This window comes from Zootoca vivipara, chromosome 1 (genome assembly GCF_965207765.1).
Source record: "Zootoca vivipara chromosome 1, rZooViv2.hap1.1, whole genome shotgun sequence".
In the NCBI taxonomy this organism is placed as follows: Eukaryota; Metazoa; Chordata; class Lepidosauria; order Squamata; family Lacertidae; genus Zootoca; species Zootoca vivipara.
This window is the reverse complement of record NC_142582.1, coordinates 90,840,357-90,866,211: the sequence shown is the minus strand read 5'-3', so window position 1 is coordinate 90,866,211 and position 25,855 is coordinate 90,840,357. Positions and strand designations below refer to the sequence as shown.

Here is a 25,855-nt window from a genome sequence, read left to right as displayed (position 1 = left end):
TCACCCTCCATCTTGAAAAGCTTGAGGTCAGGACAAAAAAGAAGCCTAGGGCTCCCCCAATAAATGTTTGAGACTAACTCCCCTAAATCTAAAAGATGGCTTAAACTGCGCGTGCCGCTGGACTCCAGGCACTGACTAGCTCCGCCCACAGCCAGTCACCTGACTCACCTGATTCCACAGAGGCCCCGCCCCCTCAGACCATGTGCTCAGGGAGAGCACACTTCCAAGGTCACCTGCAAGGTCACCGCCCAGAAACAAACACACACACAAGCCTGGACAGTCACACAAATCCAAGAGGCAGAAGCCCTAGATGTCTTGTGTGCAACACATCATATGGGGACTTCCTGTGAGGAAAAATGGTGGGTGCCACAGCAGTGAGCAGCTCCTGAAGCCAGCCAGAGCCAACTGCGCTATCAGGCTGGCTCCGGGCTGCTAACTGCTGCTGCCGCCATGTTTCCTGGGGACATTTAATGAAATCCGGGGACATTCTGGAGACAGAATTTTTCCAGGGACAGATTTGCAAATCCGGGGACTGCGTCTGGTAACCCTAATTTATATATACTTTGGCACAGTATTAATACCCATAGAAAGAACCTAAGCCTAAGGCATATTAAACCTATTCTTGGAGTTGCAAGTATTGGCTTCAGTTTGCCAGTATTCTTTTGAATATAAGAGAGATCTATCTCACAGGAGAAACATCGGCTTCCGTCGGTATGATCATGCACAGAGTCATCATGCACCAGCTACCAACTCCAGTTCAGAAATGGTGTCATTGATTCAGATGCATGAATTTAAGGTTACGTAGTAGCGTACTCCAATAATGCTGTAACAGATCTAGTGGGATAGGAGAGCTGAAAATAATGTCAATATATTTCACATCTGGCGGAATCAAGTACAGTATACACTTCCAGACTTAATGCTAAATACATTCCTTCTGGTAAATGAGCCACCATTGTGTCCCGGACTTTTTAGACTTGTCTACCCATGTACTATCTGAAACCAAAGGGGCGCATTGATTGCCAGATGTGAATTTCCTCCCCCCCCCCAGCTCTCCTATCCCACTAATCAGCTCCTGCAGGATTTCATCACTGAGCAAGTAGATGAACATATACCTTAATTGCAGTGCTGGTAATTAACATTTGTATTGCTCTTGTGTGTTCAAAGCATTTTATATATAAAATCTCATTCTTCTTACAACAAACCTGTAAGCTAAGTCAGTGCAGTATTATTATCCTTCACATGGTAGATGGGGGCAGGTGAGGCTGAGCTTGCCTATGCTTACCTAGCAAGATCATGACAGCTTCAAGATTCAAAACAGGCACTTCCCAAATTCATTGTATTAGCTATGACACTATACAACTCTTATGCACCTAGTCACATAAGTAGGAACACACTTTCCCCTATCTTTAACCCAAATACATACAATGTGATAATAAAATTTGTGGTGTGGCCTATTCTTACAAAATTTGATTTCTTTTGTTGCATACAATAAATAATACAGTGGTACCTCGGTTTATGAACACAATTGGTTCCGGAAGTCTGTTCATAAACTGAAGCGTTCATAAACTGAAGCGAACTTTCCCATTGAAAGTAATGGAAAGTGAATTAATCCGTTCCAGACGGGTCAGCGGAGTACTTAAACTGAAGCGTTCATAAACTGAAGCATGGGTGTAATTGGTTCCGGAGGTCTGTTCATAAACTGAAGCGTTCATAAACTGAAGCAAACTTTCCCATTGAAAGTAATGGGAAATGAATTAATCCGTTCCAGATGGGTCCGTGGCGTTCATAAACCGAAAATTCATAAACCGAGGTGTTCATAAACCGAGGTTCCACTGTATGTTTACTCTAGTGTGGGCAGGATTATAAAGAACTGAAGGAATCAGGTTACCGTACCTAGAATGACACTTGATCACATTAATCAAGAAGCCAAGTTAGAACTTTTAAACAGCTTTAACAGCGATAGTATCAGAAGCATTTATCTTTGTCCTCTCATATCTAGTAGCAACCAAGGTATACTATAAGAGCGTGGCACAATTATTGCTAAACAGTAGTATTCAGACACTTGAGATTGAAAGGCAGCACAGATAATATTCTTACTTTTACAAAATTCCTGTCTTAAGGCAATGTGTACAGAAATACACAAGGAACATCAGATAAGGGGACCTGGAATCAAAACTTGGACTTGCCTTCTGTTAGTGTCACAACAGTGAGATAAGAGTCAGCTATTAAATGAGAATACGAAACTAGAAATCTGTTTCTGGTCATGCAACGGGAGAACCTATCCAAGGAGAATATCGTACCAAACTTTTGCAAATAAAAGATGCTTTTTCTTCATAGTAGACACTCAGGAAACAGTACAATGACTTATTTACTCAGAAACAAGAACTATTTGTTTCCCGATGTTGCCCCCGCTCATCATAGACTGGAAAGCAGCTACAATAAAACAAAAATAAGTAGTAAAAGAGCATTGTTCCTTTTTTTAAAAAAAGAATCATTTCTTACTGGACTTAAATGTACTTGGTTCCTTTGCTACCAAAACAATCATAATGCAAAGATCAGTTTTGTGCCTGTGAATTGATTTTTCTTCTGACAATTTTTGTAAGATTAAGCTGAACAGGTTGCTGAAAATACATTAATGCATTGTTAAAAAGGAACAATGGCTACCTGAGATTTTTTTAATGCCCAACTATTTAACACAGTTATTAGATTTTATTCCAGTATAGATTTATAGTCAAATGCTTTTAAACTGAAGTAAATTCAGTTTAAATCAAACTCCTAAACTGTGTAAGTAAGGGATAAGCTTAGCATCCCATAGCTTTAGTGTTCGTAGGAAGCCATATTTATAATGCCTACACTCAGGGCTGTTTTTTCTTCTTCAGGGGGAACTCACAGGAACACAGTTCCACCACATTCTAAGAGAGTTCATGGTGAGTTCCAGCACTTTGATTTCTAGAAAAATAGCACTGCTGACGGGGCCCTCATGCAGCCAACTCCACTCATCACTTGCCAGCTTACCCAATGGCCAGGAATGATAGGATATGTAGCCCAAAATCCTCTGCAGGGTTGCAGGTGGGGAAAGGTTGAAGAACATGTTTTACAACACCTGTTACCAGGTCCTTTCAACTGGAACTGGAAAGCCTGGGGCTCTCTACCTGCTCTACCACTAGACTATAGTTCATCCCTGCCCTGTACTTAAGGACAGGTAACTGTGAAGAAAAAATAATCCCTTACCTCCAATGTTTTCTAAGCCTTTTACTATGGTCTCTTTAGCCTGTAAAAGTAGAAAAGAAGAATGTATAAGGTGTTTGTTTTCTACTCTGGTTTTGTTTCCTAAAAGCAAACAGTTTTCAACTCATTGGGGAATAAAAAAAAAGTTAGCTTTACCTCATCTAATTCACTAGATTCAAAGATGAGGAACCTTTTTGGCTTGGGGGGGTAAGATCTTCAGCCAGTCCCAACCCAGCCAGCCAACCCACTTGCCAGGTGGGTTGCCCCACCAACCTTTCAAAACCCCATGTGCAGAGTTTCCAAGCTTTGCACCCCAATGCTATGCAAGCCACCCCATATTGTTCCTTTTGAGCTCCCATTTTGGAAGCTGAAAGCAGTCTAGATTATTAATTTTTTTGGTGTTTTTTCCTTAAAAACCTTCTATGCTCATTGGATGAAATAGGTTATTCGAGGCACTATACAATGACCAGGACGAATGAGAAAAGCTAGTTTTCATGATTAAAAGCCAGAGCTGCAACCCATATGCAATTACCTTCAGATTTGAGCCATACCTTCAGTTTTCCCTCTCTGATCCATTGGCAGAGCTGCATAGTACTAGCTGCAAATTTCTCCACATAGTTCAGAACTAGAAATCTTTCCCTACGAAACAGGAGAATGGCTGTTTCATTCATTAGGTAGTGATGTTAGTTGAAAACCTTCCAGAAGGCTCATTTTAAATTTAATTCTGCGTGCAAGAGGGGATTACTACAGTAGTTACCAATTTAAAGCGGGAATTAGATTTTCTAGCCCAACATATCCATCTTTTGCAGAAGCAACCCTAGCCAAGCCTGTTCCAAAGCAAGTACCACTGAGTTCAGTGGGGATTATTCCCAAGTAAGTGTTCATCCTCAGCATACCAAACATCTGACAATATTAAGCAATATTGCAAAAGAAAACATTTCCCTACTTCACATACATTTATCCAACGAGCAGTTTATTAGCTGCACATTCGTCCATGTGCTTCAAGCACTAGGTGCACTTCCCTCAAGAGCATAGCTGCCAAGTTTTCCCTTTTCTCGCGAGGAAGCCTATTCAGCATAAGGGAAAATCCCTTTAAAAAAGGGATAACTTGGCAGCTATGCTCAAGAGTGAATGGAAGCTCTTCTTCCCAGCTTGTTTTCTGTCAAGTGGCTTCCTCATTGATGGTAAGCAACATAGATATTGGTTTCAGTAAATATCTGATTCATCTCTATTTTCAAATAAACGTTTAGGGGAAAACTTTCCATAAAGGTCTAGAAAGTCTGCCCTTTGGACAAAATAATGTGAACATGTCCAAGCAGAAGTAACATATTTGGCTCATTAAACCACCTATGGCCTTTTAAACTGTGGAGTTGTTGCTCTTGTTTGTTACTGTGTTGTGGATTTTTGTGTTTTGATATTGTAAACTTCCCTGTGATCCTCAGATACAGGGAGGTATAGAAATTTAATAAATAATAATGATCATTAATAACAATGTGTTCAGCCCAGGATGTGGCTAGGCCAACAAAGGAGAAATACCTTGTGATATTTCGCACTTTCTTTATTTCTTCTATTGCAGGAGGCAGAGGAGGGGGGTAAGGTACATCCTTGTTGTACTGGGAGATCTGGCCGCATAAAATGATATGGCTATTTGGATTCATCTGTTGGAGACAAAATGAGAGAGAGTACGTTACTGCCTTGCCATAAAGACTGAGCTGTAAACATGGATAAAGTACATTCTGTTTCCACTGCTCTGTTCCTCGAGAAGGGATCTATGGCTGCATTGCCAAGTGCTTGATTTCCTTCAAGGAGTAAGATCTACCCCAGATTCTGTGAGCAGCAGTTGGAGGAAACTGAATAGGGTGAAGTCTCAGCTACTGTGATAAAAGGACAAGGAAGTGGAAGCATCATGGAGCTCTAAAGGTGCCTCCTATGGACTGTCACTATTTTGTGGGAGGAATTCAAGCACATATCTGAAGTCCAAATTTGCACAATTAAAGTTGATTAAAATTGGGTAATCCATACTGTGTTTAATGTGGATAGTAAGATTCCTTGACCTCCATTAATTCTCCCTTTTCCTTATGATGTTTTCCTCTAAATCATCACTTTCCTACACTTTCTCCTTCCTCAATCTGGATTTTCTCATACCAGATATATGCTGAAAAGGAGAGGGTATGAGAAGATCCAGACTGAAGGAGCGGAATGTGTGGGAAGGTCGTGATTTAGAGGAGAACATCATATGGGCGAAGGAGAATTAATGGAGGTACAGGGGGCCTACTATTCACATAAAACAACAGTATAGATGCGCCCTAAATTGCCGTGGCACAACAAATCCACTTTAAAATAGCAACTGTTTGCAATTAGGAAAATGACAGGGAAATGCACTGAAAAGTAAAAGATGAACAAATAATTATTTGGAAGACATGACTAAAACACCATGCATATAAACGAGGATGAATACTCATTGTCATATAACTGTCCCATTAACAAATAAGAAATAATGCTCAATAAATACTGGGGGCCTTCAGACTGGCGTGCCTTTTTGTGGGTATATGATGCAACATGTTGACACAATAGCAGTGCATTGATGGTAGTTTATACTGGTCTGTCCACACACCATTCTACTTAAATACAGTAGTTGTTCTACAATGCTTCCCGAGTGTTACTGAATTGTTGCTATCTGGAGGAGCAACTTTGCACAACCGAGGTGGTGGAACCCACACTCCCCCACCAGCAAACCAGAACTGTCTGGTGGAGAAATGTTTTTGCCACTACCAATATTCTCATAGGGGAACCCCAATTGGCTTCTGAGGGTCCCCAGTATACAGCTTGAAAACACTTGTTAAATGGCAACTGTTAAAATGTTAAAATGTTGTTAAATGGTTTACCCATGCCAATTAAGAGAACAGCCCAAAGAAACAGTGTGTGTTTTCTATGCACTATGAATCAGAGCTGAAGAACATTCAGTTCATCTGGCCTACATGCTGCTACAACAACCAGAAATATAGTCTTTTCATGTATTCTTTTATATGAAAAACAAGAGTAAATATATGTCAACATACCCTCCATCTCAGTCAATGGTGCATTACGGGGGAACAAATTTAACTTGTCACCAAGCCAAGCAACATGAACAATAGCAGTGAAATGGAGAAAGGCTTTCTCCCATCCAGCTGAAATGTGCCACAAGAACACTTTATACCAGGAGCAGGAAACTGGATCTGGATGACAGGCCAGATTATCATCTCTCTCACCTCCTACAGACGACATTTGGCAGGTGAGAAGGTTGTCTCAAATGATAACAACCTGTCTAGAAGTCCACACCAAGGGTGGTCAAGTTAGAGAGTTCTTGCAACACTTGTTTTGCTCCATGTCTTACCTTGGATGGCAGTGGCACCTGGGGTCTAGAGCCCGGTTGAGCATTTAAAAAGGTACATATGGGAGGAATTGCTCCTTCTGATAGCTATACCTTTGTAAAGCTTCAAGTCTGCAATCCTATATGCACCTACCTGGAAGTCAATCCCACTGAACTTAATGGGGATCACTTCTGAGTAGACATACATACAAGGACTGCACTGTGGATATCAGTGCTGGCATTTTGAATTGACTCCAGAGCAGGGAGTTAGTTTAACTCTTAAAGGTGGAATGTGCTCTAGATCTCTGGCTGCTTCGTTCTGAAGCTTCAGGTGTGCACAGTTGAACAGAAGGGCAGCACACAGCCTCCAATTAATTAAACAAAAAATTTAAAAGATTCAGAAAGTGTAATGGGTGATGCTGCAAGGCTCTTGGCCACTTTTACAGTGCAGTCCTATGGTTTTTACTTACACCTAAGTCACATTGCCCTGAATGGAACTCACAGGTGAGTTTTAAAATATTTCTAGTGGAAACTGCACAGTGGGGTGAAGCGAACTCTGTAATCTCCAGACACCAAAGTACAAGCCAGCCCAATAACTGGAAAGATCTCCTTCCCTGCCCCTGCCCCAGTACCACTCCCAGCGCAGCTATTCTTTTTAAAACTCTTTACAAGTTGTGGCCCTATAGCTGTCTTGGGACATTTGCCTGAACGGGCGAGGCTTAAAAGTGTGTAGTGGGAAAGGGGTGCACACAGAAGTTCCACCTTCAATGTCCCCACAGGTGGAAGCTCCTCTCAGACCTTTGCATGCTGAGTGTGAAGGTCTAAAGCAGGCATCCCCAAACGTCGGCCCTCCAGATGTTTTGTACTACAGTTCCCATCATCCCTGATCACTGGTCCTGTTAGCTAGGGATCATGGGAGTTGTAGGACAAAACATCTGGAGGGCCACAGTTTGGGGATGCCTGGTCTAAAGGGACTTCTAGTTGCACTCAACTAAAGATCCTTAGAAACTTTCGTGTGATTGGGAATGCAGAGGGAGCAGGGCTCCCAGTCACCTGGAGACTTCTAGGCACATTCAGCCCGGCTTGTGCGAGCTTGTCTCGAGGCCCAGGGGAGGAGTCTTGTTAGAATAAAGTTATAAACACAAACAAAAAAGCAGCCAGTCCCCAGTGGGAGCCTCCAACCAATTTAACCCTCCAATGCCTGGGACAAGTGTACCCGGCTGCTCGCTCCCACCTGCATTTGGCTAAACAGATGCAGAAACCTCCTTTAAACCATTTAACTCAGCATGCAAAAATCTTTTGATGAGCACATGTGTGTGGCCGGGGGGTGGGGTGGGTGGAGAGACATCGTGGGCAGAGACTTCGATATGCACTGCCTGCCCCTGTCTATGCACTTTTAACCTCTTTAAATGCTTAAAGAGGGTTCATAAGAAGCCTCACAAAGGTCCTAGCAGCATAACTGGGCAAGGTTATTGTGATAATCTTGCCTTTCATCGGCCACACAGATTTACAGTAAAGTTCTACCAGTTTGCACTGAATCCGGAGCAATTAATGGGAAGGCGCAAAACGGGTAACATGCACACTCACTTGACTAATAACTGTATCACTGATGTCTCCACCAACATTGTCAAAGTATACATCCACTCCCGCCGGGCAGAGCTCATGCAGCCGTTGTGCCACATCCTCTTTCTTATAGTTGATAGCTGCATCAAACCCCATTTCTGACACCAGAACAGAGCATTTTTCATCGGTGCCACAGATACCAACCACTCTGGAACAGCCCTCCAGGGAACCTATCTTTGGAAGCATCATAACCACAATCACCACAGTTCACCAACTTCTAGCACCATGCAACAATTTGTCATGCATCATGATGATTCTTTTAAAAAAAATATGTAACAAAATAACTGGGGTACAGTGGAATCACGAGAGTGAGGGTCTGAAGTCAGTGCATAAGAGATGATCCACAAAATTGGTTCCAATTCACTCCACTTAGGATTGCAGATAATTTGTTTTGGTGCTTTGGGATGGATGAGTGGATCGATTGTCACTTTCTGCTACTCTTTATACCATGTCCAATACTTCCTCAATGGTTTCCTATCTCTTCTGGCACTGCTTGTAACTATTACCTATGCAGAGAGGATTTCCTCCACCCTTTGATCCCTCAGGTATCCACAAAATCAGAAAAACTGCACAAGTAAATGGACAATTGCCTGACTTTGTGCTCTTGGGTGAGGAAATGTTTTTTTTTTAAAAAAAAACACACAACAGCAACAACAAGATGTGCATGTCTTCTTGGTACTTAATCAGCATAATAGAATCAACAAATCAAAAGAGGGGGAAAGCACAACAGAAAGGGCCATGTGGTATGAATAGGAAAGACGAAAATTGCTGTAGACTACTTCAGTCTAATTCAAAAGTGGAGCGGAGGGAGTGGATTAACAGCTAACTAATTATGAAATGTGGACAGGCCCATGTCTCGTGCACCAGACTCATAACCACAGTGATTTGCCTGGGGGGGGGGGAGCTGCTACAATCACAAAAATCACACCACCAAATGTGTCCACTTGGAGGTGCTGGTTCACACAGCCAGCAGGTATATGAAATGCCAACTATATCATGAGTCTGTGGCCTTACACACATCTATGGCCATCCCTCCTGGGCCACTGTTTCTCAGCCTTGGTCGCCTCTATGAAAAACTGATTTAATCAAAGGCCTTCAATTTCACCTGCTATCCCCACCAAGGTGAAAACTCAGCCAGCTTCTGGTGGCTTTCAGTGGGGTATTGAGGAGATGAAGGAGATTTGGATATACTGTATTGGTCATTCCAAATATTACGCTTATTTGTTGTTGTTGGTGGTATTCCTGTGACGTTGGAGTCACTACAGCACTATTTCATCCTTCACCACTGGGGTAATGTGGGAAGTCTGGAACCACAAGGAGGAGCCCTGCTGTAGCTCTTCCACACATCAGTGCCAACTCCATTTCCCAAGGGTGGACATTGGCATGGGAAGGAGCCCCTACATGGTCCATGGTTTCTCATCTGGTGGCTCCCACATCACTGGGATAACATGGACACAATTACATCTGCAGCTAATATAACTGACGTCAAAATATGCAAAAAAACAAAAACCTCCTCTTAAGATGTAAATACTAGTCTTAAACAAGCTTACCTGCCCAGCCAATGAACCACAGGCACCAGCAGCCCCACTGACCACCATAGTTTGATTGGCACCTGGAGACACATGTCCTTTCTCTCTTATTCCTAGCAAAGATGTCAGCCCAGTCAAGCCGGCTGCACCCAGAAAATGGGAAAGATGACCGTCTACAAGCTGTGGATCAATCTGAACAGAGACAAGGTGTTTAAAAGGCATTGACCCCAGTGTTATACCACCCCCACCCCCTGAATTATATGGCACAATCAGTTGCCTTTCCTCTATGCAAGAACTCTACCTTCTCAAGCTGCTTCCCATCTAGAATGGCCTTCGTCTGCCAGGGCCAGTTGAAGGAAGTTACAAAGTCTCCTGCAGCAAAACGGGCATCTTTGCTTTCCTCCACAGAACCAATTCCCCCACCATCAGTGACTTCAGACAACTTCCAGGACTGGAGGTACTCAGAACCAGAGTCTTCATTCATACGACATCGCTGAAAGACAAAATGTTTCCTGTGAGATAATCCTTTAAAATACAACCATGTATAATTATCCTGAACATCTCTTAACATTAACATTAACAACTACTAAAGCCCTGTCTTATCTTTGGAGGTTTTTGCTTCTATCTTCTTTCATTCCTCTTCACAACAGGGTCTTTTTAATTTTTCCTGTATTAACAGCATGGCAATGCACAGTAACACTGAAGGAAATCCTATTCAGTTCTGCTTGACTAAAGGGCTATGCTATTGTTGTTGTTGTTGTTATCATCATCATTATCATCAGCGTTCAGAACTCCCATTGTTCTAGGCGCATTTTGCGACAGGAAATTTCATTAGCGCGAGCAGTTTCTGAGCTCTGGGTGCAGTACTGTGCCTAAAATTTCAGATTAAAACTGCAGAGTGGAAGGAAAGGAGGACCTTTTTCTGCTTCCCCACTTGCAGATACTTTCTGAAGACTGGAGAAGAGACCCTCTTAAGAATATTAGGAGGGCGGGCAGGGGAAGCATGGCTTTGTTTTTTGCAGTCTTCAGATGAGGACTAGAACATGTGAAAAATGAATATAAGATTTTCAGATTTGTATTCTTGTTATTAAAAAAGTGTGCCTAGACATTCCCTTGTTGCGCCTCTAACTTAGATTTAAAGTGCCATTTTGTTCCTAGCTTTCATACCTCAGTTTCTAACTCTGATTATCAATCTATTTGTTTATTTTCTGCCTTTCCCCCCGACAGGGACTTCCAGATAAAGTAAGAACAGCTAAAACCCGGGGGGAGGGGGGTTCTTACGGGACCAAATCATTTAATTCAATGAGCAGGAAAATAATTGGCACTGTTGTACCTGTGTCTGTCTGCCTATCTATTTATCTATCTAGCAATCTTGTGCTCAGACTCTCACTTGTAACAGAATAAGGGAAGGTTCATAGCTCTATGGTACAGCATCTGTCAGCTTGGCATGGAGAGAGTCTCAAGAATCTCCAGGTAGGACTGGGAACATCTCCAGTCGAAACCCTGGAGAGCTCCTGCCAGCCAGTGCACACTGTTGAGCCAGACAGAACAATGGCCTGGTTCCATATAAGGCAGATTCCTATCTTCCTAGACTGGAATGTCAGTAGTTCTAGAGCAGACAATCCTTAGCATTGATTAATGCACTTCCTTTACCAGCTTTTGTTGGTAAGCAAATTAGAACCTGTGAGCTTGTGAAATATTCCCTGTTCCCTTATTCAGAATATTAACTCCCGCTTGGAGTACTGCAACGCGCTCTACATGGGGCTACCTTTGAAGGTTACCCGGAAACTACAACTAATCCAGAATGCGGCAGCTAGACTGGTGACTGGGAGCGGCCGCCGAGACCATATAACACCAGTCCTGAAAGACCTACATTGGCTCCCAGTATGTTTCCGAGCACAGTTCAAAGTGTTGGTGCTGACCTTTAAAGCCCTAAATGGCCTCGGTCCAGTATACCTGAAGGAGTGTCTCCACCCCCATCGTTCTGCTCGGACACTGAGGTCCAGCACCGAGGGCCTTCTGGCAGTTCCCTCACTGCGAGAAGCAAAGTTATAGGGAACCAGGCAGAAGGCCTTCTCGGTAGTGGCGCCCGCCCTGTGGAATGCCCTCCCATCAGAGGTCAGAGAGATAAACAACTACCTGACATTTAGAAAACATCTGAAGGCAGTCCTGTTTAGGGAAGTTTTTAATTTGTGATATTTTATTGTATTTTAATCATTGCTGGAAGCCACCCAGAGTGGCTGGGGAGCCCCAGCCGGATGGACAGGGTACAAATAAATTATTATTATTATTATTATTATTATTATTATTATTATTATTATTATTACAGAATAAGGTTACTAAGGGCCAAACTAGACATGACATTAGTCACAACTTTAGTTCTTGCATAGACCATTTTAAAATGAAAATAAATAGACACACAGGGTGGGGACAATTGAGGGGCAGGAACTTTGCAACCGCCACATCCTGATTCAAGGTGAGGAGCAGAGAGGCTACACTGGCAGCAATAGGAGCTTCCCCCCCTCCCCATTGAAAACAGCAGGCTCGGAAGCCCTTTTGCCACAATACTTCCCCCGCTTTTTGTTGCAATAAGCCAGGGGTATAGAACCTGTGGCTCTTAAGATTTTGCTTGGACTTCCAGCTCCTATCAGCCCCAGCCAACCTGGACAACAGTCCTGGGTTGACAGGAGCTGGAGTCCAACAACATCTGAAGGGGAGCATGTTCCCCAGCCCCACAATAGCCTAAACACAGCTACTTCTCTGAATCCATTCCTCCCCACTCACCCTGGGCCCTGTTCTGAGGTAAACTGGTAATTCGATATTTGTGATGTAGAGCAGTGAGCGAATCTTAAGAGAACTGGAAGCACTCAAGCAGGCTTCAAAGACAAGCTATCTAGCTATGAACAACACTTGGGACATCACATGGTTGGCTAATACATGTAACACTATGGGATGTCCACATTCTCATGACAGAAGCAGAGTGAGATCCTGAAATTCTTCTCTCTCTCTCTCTCTCTCTCTCTCTCTCTCTCTCTCTCTCTCTCTGACACAGAGATATATGGCATCCGGACGTATGGCAACCCACGTCAGAAGTGTAGATTTTGGTGAATTTCCTTAATAGATCAAAAACATTTTTCATTATTATTTAGATTTTACAAAAAAAATATCAACAACTTTGCCAAGCTTTTGTGTCCAGACTTTCACTTTTAGAAATATGGTAACCCTAAGTTATTATTTTGGTATGAGCTTTCGTGTGCATGCCAAAATAAAAACTTAGTTGGTCTTTAAGGTGCTAACCCTAACCCTAAGTTATGTTACTTTCAGTCCTGATTACTATGATCACCTAATTGTTTTAAACACTCAGGCAATTGATATGGCCCACACCAAGGAAAAAAAGACAAGTATGTGCATACATATCTTGCACATGCATGCTCAGTTCATAGCTATCTACGCAGGCCAAAAGACCCCCAAATCGAAACTGTACATAAGCCAATATTGGACGGAGATATGAATAATTCTGTTCACATTAAATGCTACAGCTGGCAAACTAAGCTCCTGTGAGCCCCAAATTTTATTGCATGCTTACCACATAACCACCTACCACACACACTTACCATATAAGGGTCAACAGACAGATAAAGTGTACGAACTTTGACTTGACCCTCAGCAATTTTATCCGGTAGGGTGGCTTCCTCCATACGAAAGTTTCCTGCAACTGGCTCTCCATTGACACCTAGAATGAGTTAGGTTACAAGTTGAATGGCAACATTTCTCTCTTGGCCAGATGCTCAACCTCTTCAAGCATTCCAGCAACTGGGTAAGCGCCAGGGGAAAGCAGGGTTATATTTCTAACTTCAGAAGGCACCCTTCCATGCATGGGGCGGGATGGGAATGAGGGGCAAGCCCAGCAAGCTTGTTCCCCGTCCCTCACATATTGGTTTAGGCCAGGCATCCCCAAACTTCGGCCCTCCAGATGTTTTGGACTACAATTCCCATCTTCCCCGACCACTGGTCCTGTTAGCTAAGGATCATGGGAGTTGTAGGCCAAAACATCTGGAGGGCCACAGTTTGGGGATGCCTGGTTTAGTGGCAGTTGTCAGAACAGCTGAGGAGGGCTGCTAGAGCAGCTAAATCAGGTTTTTAAATCTACACCTGAGCTCAGATGACTCAAAACAAACCAATAACTGAACTCCAGTAAACTTTATTGCCTCATCCTGTGAAAACCTCCCCCAGGCATCTCCCTATCAGTTCCTCCCTGCCTCCTTATGTTTCAACTCTGCAACTTCCCTTCCTCCTAGTATATTTCTCCATCTCACCACTATTCCTGCCTGCGCTGCTTGCTTCCTCCAGGCAGCCCTCTATTATTTCTAAAAACTTCTGAATTGAGTGTGATACATATGCCAGGGACAGATTTGAGGAGGCCCTCTGAGGTCCTCCCTAAGTACCACCCTCCTGGCAGCACCAGAGAGCGGACTGGGTGGGCAGTGAGAAGGATTTGAGGAGCAAGAGGTGCCCCAAAAGTGCGCCACAGCTGCCAAGTACTCCTCTTAGCATTACCCACAATCCACTGAGCAGAAGCACTGCACCAGCCCAGATAGCTGCAATCACCGCTATCTTCATTCCCCCCCCAAAAAAAATTCCTCTAGGCCTTGAGCCACTGGGAGAAGAAACATGGTAACTGTAGCTGCCTGTGTTGTCCTCTCAGCATTGAGGCCTACTTAAAAAAAAACAACGACAATGAAGATCCGTCTGAGCCAGCATCAGCTGCAGTCGGCCCTCCTGGGCCCCCAGCACCCGCCTGCCATTGCTGTCTGCTGACTCCAGGCCTGACAAAGCATATTTAGCTCAATGATATTCTAACTATGCTTACAGGAGCTTCAGCAGGTGCCGTCTGTTTCAGCTTTCAAATCGTCTGCTGCAAACTTTTCTATTCCGTCAGACTTGTGCAGGCAATTAAGAATGCCTATTTCCTCAATAGTTAGTCGATTCCTGATTTTAGTGCATGGTTTTTAATCGTATGTGGTTTTATGTGTAATTGTTGTAAAGCCCTCTGAATTTCTTTTTTCTTTAAATGAACAGTGTTATAGAAATTTATAAATAAATAAATAAATAAAAACAAGCTCCGGAAAAAAACTTTTGAGACTTATCTGAATTAGAAACAGGATTTCAGGAGCTAGGGGACTACTTGAAGGTATCTTTCCAACATGCCAGCGACATAAATGGAAAAAGTTGGGAAAAGATAATGAAAACTTAAGAGCAAGGATGTCCAGCTGCTTTATAAACTTGAGAGGAAAGAGAAATGAACAACTGGCTAGAAGAATATATGCAGCCATCTTAGATGCCAATCATCAACTGTTAAGAATTACTTCTTCGTATGGATAGGCCAATTTGCCAATTTCAGATTCTCTATCATTTTTCAATCTTAACTTTAATTTTTCTTTTTCATTTCATTTATTTATTAGATTTATAAACAAGTTTTATCTTCCAAGGGTCTCAAGGTGGTGTACAATCATTCTCTTCCTCCCCATTTTCCAATACAGTCATACCTCGGGTTGCAAACGTGATCCGTGCTGAAGGCGCGTTCGCAACCCGCAGCATTCGCAACGCGCAGCGCCACGTCTGAGCACGCGCGTGACACAATTTGGTGCTTCTGCACATGACGTCATTTTGCGTTTCTGCGTATGCATGAGTGGCAAAACCTGGAAGTAACCCGTTCTGGTACTTCTGGGTTCGGCGGGGTCCGTAACCCAAAAACGCGCAACCCACAGCGTTCGCAACCCAAGGTATGACATTTTGAAATCAGCTTGTGATTTTTGTTTTTAAAGTCCTCATGAAAATTCATTAGTATTTTAGTGCTAATTTATACTAATTTACACATTTTTACATGCAGGTTTAGCCTATTATACATATTTTTACAAATCAAATTTTGATGGATATGTGATGGATATGTGCATTTTTGTGTGCATGTGAATTGCAAAATTTGGAGACCTGCAGACTTCAGAGGATGACTGTGGTTTCAGTTAACATATCCTTTCAGAAAGCGTGAATTAAGCAGGTTTGCCTTTAAAGGTGGACTGAACTGGATTTCTTTCCCATCCCTAGTTACTGGTACTAAATTGTTCCCTACTGTTATTGGTATGAATTACTAATGCATGTGCAGCTCTTGCTACAACACCACCAGCTTAAGTTCACACCACACTTTGTAAGATGATACTATTCTTAGTAAACCTATTGCTTACACTGTTGCATTCTTACAACAACAGCAAAGATAATTTTCACACACACTTCTGGTATAAAAAGAATGCCTGCTGTGAATGCCTCTCTGAAGATTTTACATAGGCCGTTAAAAGGTTTCACCACAGGCTTTTTAGCACTACTGTCGAAAGCTTTCTGCAGAAATCTGGCTGCTAGTTGCATTTTTTCTGCCTGGCTTCCACATTATGCAAGCACACCAATCTCATTATCGTTTTTCCAACAAGTAGAAACATACCAGGGCGTGAGCTCAACACCACTCTTTGTATAATCATCAGCCCTCTTGCCAAAATCCTGCACAGGTGGAAGTAGGTTTCACTGCAAAGCAAAAGATATTCAACACAGATAAGGTTACAAGACTTCTGCTTTAGGGTAATAAATGAGAGGACTTTGGTTGTGTTCACACATAACACTAGACCAAGGTTTCTTTTAACCATGGTCTGCTCAGCAAATCATGAGTTGTCTCACAGAGAAGCAAACAAGCTACAGCTTGTTCCACCAAGGCTTGTTTTGTTTTCCAGCTGCCCTTGCCTTGTGCTTTTGTAACTTGGCAAGCATTTAGTTAAACAAGGCTGTTGAGTGCAGATAAAACACCAAACCATCATCCAATCAAGCTAAGGTTTATAATGCAAAAACAAGGCACAGCTTCATATCATAGTTTGTAGACAGAAAATAAGCCATGGTGAGTCTGTTGGGCAGGGTTTGGATAATCAAACAAACCACACTTGGGCTAGACAAACCATGGCTTAGAGTTGTGGGCTAACCAAGCCAATGCAAGAAGTCAAAGAGAGGGATTAGATTTATCACTTTGGACATTAATTGGCTTCCCACAGACACAGAAAATGCAAACAGCTAAACATCTATCAGACGTTTTAGGTAGGAAAATCCAGCAAAGTGCTGCGCTTTCTTCTCTGCCTCTAGGACTTGCAAGTATGTTGATGGGAAACAATGTTAGCAGGCACAGAAGGTGAAGAACAGATTGGAAAAGCACGGTGTAAAGAACAAAGTGGGAAAGAGCTAGGCTTGCTAAAATATGCAAGAACCATGCAAACAAAAGCCATTTTAAAAATAACATTAATATAAACACTGGCACTTTGTCTTAATATGCTTCTGAAACTGTTCTGACAATGGGCAGGAACCCAAGGCTCAGCCATTGAAAAGCATTTGCAACCTGGCTTTTCTATGCAGCTGGATTTCAATGGGCATTAAGTCAAAGCTTCTGCCAAAGACAATGCATTTTCCAGCATCAACACCAGAGAAGAGCCCACGTTGGTTGGTAGATCTTCAAGTAGAAAAGCCGCAATCCTAAACAGACTTAATTACAAGTAAATCCATAATAATAATAATAATAATAATAATAATAATAATAATAATAAACCATTAACATAACTAACCATAACGACATACTGTAAATATGATTGAGGAACTGCACCTACAAACTCTTACTAATGGCATGGCTTTATCATCATCAGAGATACTGCAACATGAACAGCACAATCCTTTCCTGTGAATTATGCTGATTTGAATAAGATAAAAGTCTTCTTGCTGTTAAATTATGGATCTGGATGGGTTTAACTACGTAGCAGTCTTGTTCCAGGTAGAAAAAAGATCACACCCACCCTGATTCCCGTGACATTCATGCTATTTTATGATATTTATTGGAAGACCTGTCATTTTGGGAAAACAATGGAGCTGCTGAAATCTTCAGTTTTTAAGAAATGAAAATTGGAATCTCTGTATAGCTGCACAGCATGTACATCCTTCCAAACATTTGCAGTCCTTAGCCGCTTGAAAGAGGAGTAGAGGTGACTGTGAAGTCAAATATCACATTAGTGATACAAAGTGTCATGAAGCATTTAGACCACACAACCTTTGAAAGTGATATGTTGTTATGTAAAGATTGGGCACTCACCTTTGGATTATGCAAGCTCTATTTTTGCAGATACATAATCCTAAAATTAGAACACCATGGCATACACACTACCCATTATGTTAGCATTGCCATATTTCAAAAAGTAAAAACCAGACCTAGGGTTGCCGTATCTCCAGAAGTGAAAATCAGGACAGAGTTGTTGAGCTTTTGGGAGCATATGTGGGGCATTTTTGGCCCAATTTTACCCCCGGACATTGGCCCGATTTCAGAAATGATCCAGGACGCCGTTTCTGGGGGCGAATTGCAGGACATGCCCTGGAAAATCAAGACGTAGGGCAGCCTTACATTATGTTGAAACACCTGCCCATTTCTAACTAGCAGCTTTCACAATTCTAATAACAGTTGCACATTAAGATATGCTGGACTGAGCAACAGATAGTATGTACATTACACTTAAGTACACTTTAGAATCAAATGCAAAGGACAATCTCTGCTGATATTGAAAGAAGAATGGTGAATTATCAAGGCAAACTGAGATTTTACTTTGTGGACAACATCAGCAAATAATTACACTATTTATAGAAAGTCTTCATATGTTTTTAAGCGCATTTTTAAAGCTGAAATTTTCTTCCATTGAAAGTTCAGTCATCACATTAAAACAGATGTACACTTATTTTAGAGTAGGTGGTGAACAAAATAATTAGTTGGGTCCGTTTTAACCTTATAATGCAACATGGGAGTGTGATTCAAAAATACAGGGATGGAGTTCAAGGATCATGCATGTCCTACAGAGTGAGACAGTGTTCAATCAGATCTTGGCTTAATGTTAAGTTATGTTCCTGTCTTCAAGAGCCAGCAAGCAAACCAGATCTATACTTTCCCATTTTGTCTGAACTAGGAAATGATGGTTAGCAATTCTGGAGCAAGCCATGATATTAAACCAACTTTAGATGAATAAATTGTGACTTAATATCCTGAGTTGTTTTCAAAGCTGTTGCTTCCATCGTTTCCCATTTCTAACCAAATGGAAAACTATAGCTTATGGAAAACTTACATAAGCAAAAGGGATGTGCATACCGAGAAAAACGCTGTGATTTTCTGAACTTTCCCTGAGTGCGCAGGGCACAAGAGGCAGCCCTTGAAAAGAGCTTCAGCTTGTAATTTCAGGCACTTCCTTTTGCTTGCATAAGGGAAGGGTAGCTTATTTATCTGTGCCTCCAAATCCTAGTAGTGCATCGACTCAGAAAACATGCTGGATTATTACTTTGTCATTATGACTAATGTATACAAAGGTATAGAAACACTTGTTTTGCTCAACAGGGCAGCCATTTTGTGCTGACACCCACATCACCTGAGTACTGGCACCCCAGATTTTTTAAGCAAAATAACAACAACAACCCTGACTGTACATATTATGAAAAGTGACTTGGGTGGGGATCCATTTGTTTGTAATTAGACATGCTTTGTTTTATTCAATAATAACCATTTTTTAAAGTGCAAAAGGAAAAGGAAAAGCAAGATGCACACACCATTTTAAAAAAGCTATGGGAGAACCCTTGCATGTGGTTTAAAAACCAGAGATGGGGATCAGCCATTACTGTACTTTTTTATCCCCGAATCCTAGGTATGCATCACGACAGTTAAACTTCAGGGAGTGACTGTCTTGGATCTAAATCTACAAGCAACAACAGCCAGCCTAATTCTTGCACTTCTTATTTTAGGTTCTCTCTCCCACCCCCACCCTGCCTGATGAAGAGATCTGGAGGATTCAAAGCTTGCCACAATTTTGTTACGTTCTGGTCGGTCCTTGACCTTGCAGACATGTTACTGGAACTACGTTCTGAATTGCTGCAGACCCAGGCATTAAAAGAAAAAAAAGAAAGTAAACTGTTCCTGGAAACCCTGAAATCACTGGGTGGAATAATGTTCTCAACTGCCACTGCTTTTAGATGTTTCTAACAGTAATCGTCTTTAGAATGTTTAAACTGTTTTAGAACACTTTTGTTTTCTTTCCATTTTAAAAACTGCAGGCCTGTTTGCCACGGTGAGCTCCTACGAGAGGAAAGGCAGGATATAAATTGAATGAATAATAATAATAATAATAATTAGTAAGAGAAGCTGTGGGTGAATGCCCTTTGCTCTACAGGCTTTGCAAATAACACAGCTGGAAAATGCTATCTGGTGACATATAACCATCAGATATTACTTGTGTGGGTGAATATCTTTTTTCTGCCCAAGGGCCACATTCCCCTCTGGTGACCCTTCCAGGGTCCACATGCCAGTGATACCAAGGCCAGAGGCAAATGTAGGCAGCACAAAGCTTTTTGTCCTTAGTTCAGCAGGCTAGTTTCTATATACAGTGGTACCTCTAATTACGAATTTAATGTGTTCCGAACGCACATTTGTAAGTCGGAAAAAATTGTAAGTCGAATCCCATAGGAATGCATTGGGAGAAAAAATTCGTAAGTCGAAGCAACCCTATCTAAAAATTTGTAAGTAGAAAAAATCCTATCTAAACCGCATCCAAGATGGCGGACGGAGCTCCATTCGTAAGTAGAAACATTTGTAAGTAGAGTTACCACTGTACACCCCACACAGCTGTCTCTACCCATGCAAGAGGCAGAGATCAAGGCCACATTCTGGCCAGGGGGACAACTCAAGGAAAACATGGAGCAGGGCCAGGGAGGGGCATTCACTTTTCATCTTTGAGCAGAGTTCCAATATGATATTAGGATAGGTCCCGCCAAAACCTATAATTTACTTTCCTGACTTATATGTGCAAGAACAACAACAGCAAGAGAATCTCTGATGAATCAGTTTGTTGAGCAAGTGACTCAATCTCAGGATTGGGAGTTTGAGCCCCACATTGGGCAAATGATTGCAGAGGGTTGGATGGTCCCTTCCAATTCTATGATTCTACTATTTTGCAGACAAAGCAACATGTCGCCCTTTGGTTTCTATATGCCTCCCCTCGTCCCCATCAATCATCACCTACGCAAGAATTGGTAACACTTTCCAAACTGTCAACCGCACCAGAGGCGGCAGCTCACATCTGAGTTTTCATTTCATTTCTTGCTGGCTCCTGCTAACTTAATGGCTGCACAAAGGAAAGTTTAGGCAAGGAAACTGCTCAGTCACCGCACCACCATGCAACGGGGGGGGGGGGCTTCACCTGCTGAACTTCCGCCTGCCATGCAGCTCTTGTCATGCAGCGGCTAAAAAGAGATCGGGAGGTGGGCGTGGGCTGTCGACAGGCTGCACAGAAGGCGAGGCGAGGGACCCAATAGTTTTGCAAGGAAACTTATTTAAACGCTTGTCCCATAGGCAACTTTAGAAGGTGTCTTGCACAGAGTCGGAACACTGGTCCACCATCCTAGCGGAGTATTGTGTACCTGGACTAGCAGCGAATCCCGGGATTTCAGACAGGGCTTCCGCCTACCTGGAGACGCCTGGCAATGAACCTTGGACCTTTTGCAGGCAAAGCAAACATTTTACTGCTGAGCTATGGCCGTTCCCCAGAGAAGCTAGTAACTACTAGTCCCTGCATTGCAAATGCTTCTGCTAGAGAGGAGAAAAGGGAAAGCCCTTTGCAGGGGGCTGGGGCTGGGTTCCTCCTCCTCCCGTTTCTCTACCCCACCCCCCCAGGCAGAAACCGGCCGATCACCTTGTCGGTAATGCACGCAGGCCCGAGTCAGTCCTTTGCGCTCCGGATCGCCAAGAAATCGCGCGAAGGGCAACTAGCCCTCCGGAGGAGACCTTCCCAATATGTGCCTAGCCTGCCTCTTAAAAGGGTAATGCAGGGAACCGCGGTCCCACTTAAAAAGGGCAACGGCCCTTTAGCCTCCCACTTATCTATGGTTGCTCCATGGATAAAGCAGTCGAAATTGCAGCCTTGCCTTGCTTTGGATCAGAGGCACTTTCGTGTTTGTTGTTCTTCTTTTAAAACTACAGTCCTAGGTAAGCTTATTTGAGAGTAAGTTCCACGTAACAGGGTTACAGGGTAGGATTTGACTCCCAAGTCTGCATGCCTATAATCGGGGAAGAGGAGAGGTGCAGCCTGTTTGAATGACAGGTTTTCCGACCTGGGAACTTTGACCTCTGTGATGTGTAATAGGAGGGTGTCATTGAGACCAACAACACTCAGTCAGTATACAGTACTTTGAATCCATGTTCACTGTATTAATTTGATGTATGATTAGGCACTGGATTTTTAATTTTTTGCTCCAACTGCTGCATGCATTTTTCTCTCTGCTTCCACTGTATCCTTACCAATATAAAATTCATAAAATTAATTTGAGGTGGTGCTGTGGCTGTGAAACTCTAGAAGCTCAGAATATTTTTCACAGCCACAGAATCAGAATTGCAGGGTTGGAAGGGCTTATGTGATAATAAATTCGTTAGTCTTTAGATGCCCAGTGGATAGCTCAGTTGGTTAGAGTGGAGTGCTGATAATGCCAAGGGTGCAGTTTCAATCCCCATATGGGACAGATGTGTATTCCTGCATTGCAGGGGGTTGGACTAGATGACCCTCATGGCCCCTTCTAGCTCCATCTTACAACAATACTTATTTTGTGGTACTTTTCTGGGTGGGAAGAAGGAGGCCTTATTTTGGGAATTAGTTGCCAACCATCTTAATCTGTTTTTGGTCAGAAATTGGCTGGACATGGCACACGCAGCACATAGCTGCAGATTGGTCGTGTTTAGTATCAGGACAGCAGAAGCAAATTCCACTTTATCCCTTTAATCATGATGGTGCTGTGATTTAATTTAAAATAAAAAGCAAAGCTGGTAAATAGTGATGAATGGATACTAATGGTGTATGCAGAAATGGTGAAACTCACGGGAAGAATAAGAACTCAAGACAACAAACTTTTTAGAAAGGAATGGAAATGGTTTATTGAGTACAGTATTTACAAACTGTAAACAGATCGAGACATTGAATAAGTTAAGGCTATTTGAAGCATGCAGGAGAGGACAAAAACAAATGTAAGGAACTGCAGAAAGAGGAGGAAAGGAATCAAAGTTGTAAATGTTAAAATTATGGTTAAATGAAGACTATAATTATTATTATTTTAAAAACACTTGACCATTATAGCAGGGGTTGTTTTCTCTCTCTCTCTCTCTCTCTCTCTCTCTCTCTCTCTCTCTCTCTCTCTGTGTGTGTGTGTGTGTAAGCGTGTAAAACTATTAAGGTCACAGTCTAAAATTAACCATCTGCACCATTGCCTTCAGCAGGGTTATTTACCTGAATTAAAAACAAAGGAGTTGGTACCACCAATAGAGTATAAAGTTGCAGAAAGGAGTGATGCTGACCTGTTCTCCAATTCTCAGCCTCACCTGTGTCTTTCTCAAATAGTTTTAACAGCTGTGACATTATCAAATTGTACGGCACTTTAATTTTCAATCTGCTCCATCCCCACATTTTAGAGAGGAGGTTATATGAGGATACAAATGGTAACTCCCAGAACAGACTATTCTGTGTTTCCAGAAACTGCTTTTTGTTTGCTAAACTGTTCTTGTTTATTTCAAAAATGGAAGGTATTACTTGAAGGTGGGGTGTACGTGTGGAATGAACAATGTTCATCTGAGACAATCATGGACTGGAAAATACACAAGCCTTGCAAATCATAGCAACAGGGAGGACAGCCTGGCAACAACAGCTGCTGCAATGAAAAGAAAAGAACAAAAATCTGATGTTGGGTTTAAACGGGGAAATGTAAAGCATGGAGAGACTGTTTGCAAGGGAGCTATGCAAGAATAAATGCTGTTAACATGATTTGCAGTAGGAAACAAGGTACAGTATTCAGTTTCTCTTAATAATAAATAAAAATATATGTGTTAGTATAAGTATAGCTATGCTGAGGTTATTTTCACCAAGTTCCTTACCATAAGTGTACATTAAGTAATTGGGACTTCCAAGACAGGGTTAGAGTGGGAGGTCATTCATACACTGAAGTTTAATGTGGATTTGAAGCTGCTCCCCATCCTTTCTTTTTCTTTCAGTATCCCCACAATGTCATTGTCATCCTCTTCCAAGAGGCACCCCACATTTCTGCCCACTAAATGCAGATTTTCCCATCCCATAGTCCAGTAAAAGGAAGGAGCCAATAAAAATTGCACGACTGTTGGTACACTAACGTGCATTATGCAGGTTGGCCTTTTTTACATGCACGGTAAGATTTTACTGGGTGCCACATCTTCCACTTTGTTTCCATCAGTCCCAAGGAAAGGATGCAGCCTGCCCTTTCTACTGGTTGCTGCTAAAACATTGTGCATGGTGCTTAAAAGAAAAGCAACAGCAACTCTTTTGTGCAGAAAGAACTGTCCTTGCACAAAACAGCTGCATCAAAAAAATTGCTGTTATAGGAGGCAGTAGTCATGAGCCCTGCAGTGCTGTTGAGACTGGGGCTGGATTGGCTGGCTCTGGCACAGGAAGGAGAAATGAGCAGGATGCTGAACTGGGGAAACTGGCTTGCAGGAGAGGGGACTCTCTCCTTTCTACCCAAACTTCAGTAGCTTTGGAAGCAGGAGCAGAAATGCTGTCTTTCCCCTCCAACCTTCCTGCAGAGTGGAGGAGAGCCTCACTGGAGGCTGGGGAGGGCTTTGATCTGCCAAGGGAGTGCACATCTGAGAAGCAATGCACACACAACATTAACCACAACCCACACCATCCCTCCTAGTTCTTAAAGGCTATGGCCCTAGGCTGGCCTAGTATTTTCGAGATGGGGATGTCAGAAGCACAGTGGAACATCTCTTGGAAGGTGATGACAGTACCAGGACCGCCCACCCACCCCCACCCCCGCAAGCCATCAACAGGATGCCTGTTTCCACCATGCTCCTGCGAGCTTTCCAGAGACATCTGACTGAAATCCCAGAGCTTTCTCTCACTTTACAAATGCGTGCAATAGGAATCTGAAGCTGCGTTCTCTCTTTCTTTCATTTTAACGTGTCGTGGGTTCGAAACAAGCACCTCGCCCTGAAGGGTAAAGGGGGGCCGAGTCTCAGATGATACTTGGGAGGAGGAGGGGAGCAGCAGCAGCAGTCCTCTCTGTGGCTGAGGCTGCACAGGGCGGGTGAAGCAAGCGGAGGGAGGAGCTGCCTTTTAAAGGGCCTGCTCTGGCATCCACCCCTCGGCTACTTACCGCGCTAGGAAGTGACGCCTTCCCAGAATCCTAGCGAAAGGCACTCAAAAGTTGAGGTTTGGTTGCCTGCGGGATTTCCCTCACCCCCCCCCCCACCGTTTCTTCTTTGGGCTTCTTGTTAGCAGTGGATTCCTCCGTCCCGGACTTGACTCAGGGCAGGACTTATTGCAGAGACACTCTGCGACTGAAGGTGAGCAAAACTTTCGCGCTCGGTTTGGTCGCTGGATGTTTGTTTCCTTGTCCTTTGCTGCCTGGATTAATATAGTCTGGGTAGTGTAGCAGGAGATCTCCTCGTTTTCTTGCTACTTCCAACCCGCTCCGCCGCCCACTTCCAAGAGAGAGAGAGAGATATATGCAAGTGGATTATTAGGTTTGGCTCGGGTAGATGTGAAGTGGAGAAGACAGAATGGGGATCCGGAGTTTTTCTGGGATGGCGTGGAAAACGGCTTGGCGTTGCTCGTGCAAAAGTCGTGACAGTAGCTGCAGCAGCAGCCAACTGAACTTTGTGTGGGTGGGTGGGTGGGTGGAGTTGCGGGGGAGGACCTGAAGTTCAGCCTCTTCGGTCTAACTCAGTTCTTCTGTCGCTTCTCCTCTCCGGAACCTGCGAGCGTCTCCCTTTGCTCTGCAAAAGAAGCTTTTAGCGGGTAATATTTCGTCTCGGATCAACTCCGCCCGTCCGTGCATTAAAAAAACAAAACAAAAAACAATCCACGTTTTGCATTTTTGTTCGTTTGTTTACTCCCGCGCTGGTGGCTCAAGTTTATTCCGCAGACAAAAGAGTCCTGTTGGACGATCCCTTGCTGCTGACTTCGCACCGGGGGCGGGGGGGGGGAGGGAAGAGAGAGAGAGTCGAAGTGGC

The 25,855-nt window shown here is 43.0% G+C and overlaps 2 protein-coding genes across 9 annotated transcripts in view; one reads left to right on the top strand and one right to left on the bottom strand.

The window, feature by feature from the left end:
* Window positions 1-1,117: 1,117 nt before the first annotated feature.
* PTGR2 (prostaglandin reductase 2) lies at window positions 1,118-25,081 on the bottom strand. 7 transcript variants are annotated; one of them, XM_088654826.1, is made up of 10 exons: window positions 24,997-25,081; window positions 16,220-16,299; window positions 13,344-13,462; window positions 10,031-10,222; window positions 9,751-9,921; window positions 8,165-8,374; window positions 4,765-4,886; window positions 3,780-3,867; window positions 3,232-3,271; window positions 1,118-2,433 (listed from the first exon to the last, which is right to left on the bottom strand). In XM_088654826.1, the coding sequence occupies exons 2-10, from the start codon at window positions 16,254-16,256 to the stop codon at window positions 2,369-2,371; spliced, it is 1,044 nt and encodes a 347-aa protein (XP_088510952.1). In that variant the 5' UTR covers window positions 16,257-16,299; window positions 24,997-25,081; the 3' UTR covers window positions 1,118-2,368. The 7 variants fall into 7 exon arrangements, with proteins under 7 accessions (XP_088510952.1, XP_034968513.1, XP_088510956.1 ...); XM_035112622.3 differs by lacking the exon at window positions 24,997-25,081 and adding an exon at window positions 21,519-21,635; XM_088654830.1 differs by lacking the exons at window positions 8,165-8,374; window positions 24,997-25,081 and adding exons at window positions 18,010-18,169; window positions 21,519-21,533.
* MIDEAS (mitotic deacetylase associated SANT domain protein) overlaps window positions 24,935-25,855 on the top strand; it is a 71,638-nt gene continuing 70,717 nt past the window's right edge. Inside the window, exon 1 of one of the 2 annotated variants that reach the window (XM_035112647.3) lies at window positions 24,935-25,186. The gene's annotated coding sequence lies outside the window, so the exon portion shown is untranslated. The remainder of the gene's footprint in view (window positions 25,187-25,855) is intronic. The other variant, XM_088654748.1, reaches the window with a different exon arrangement.

Bases quoted from the DNA above. Each gene is read 5' to 3' on its own strand.
- PTGR2 (XM_088654813.1), bottom strand. From the start codon at position 18,071: ATGCTCCCAAAAGCTCAACAACTCTGTCCTGATTTTCACTTCTGGAGA. The intron at 4,887-8,164 runs GTGAGTGTGCAT...TGTCTCCAACAG, and splicing joins GTGATACAGTTATTAGTCAA to ATGAATCCAAATAGCCATAT. The intron at 2,434-3,231 runs GTAAGGGATTAT...GTTTTATTGTAG, and splicing joins AGGCTTAGAAAACATTGGAG to CTGCTTTCCAGTCTATGATG.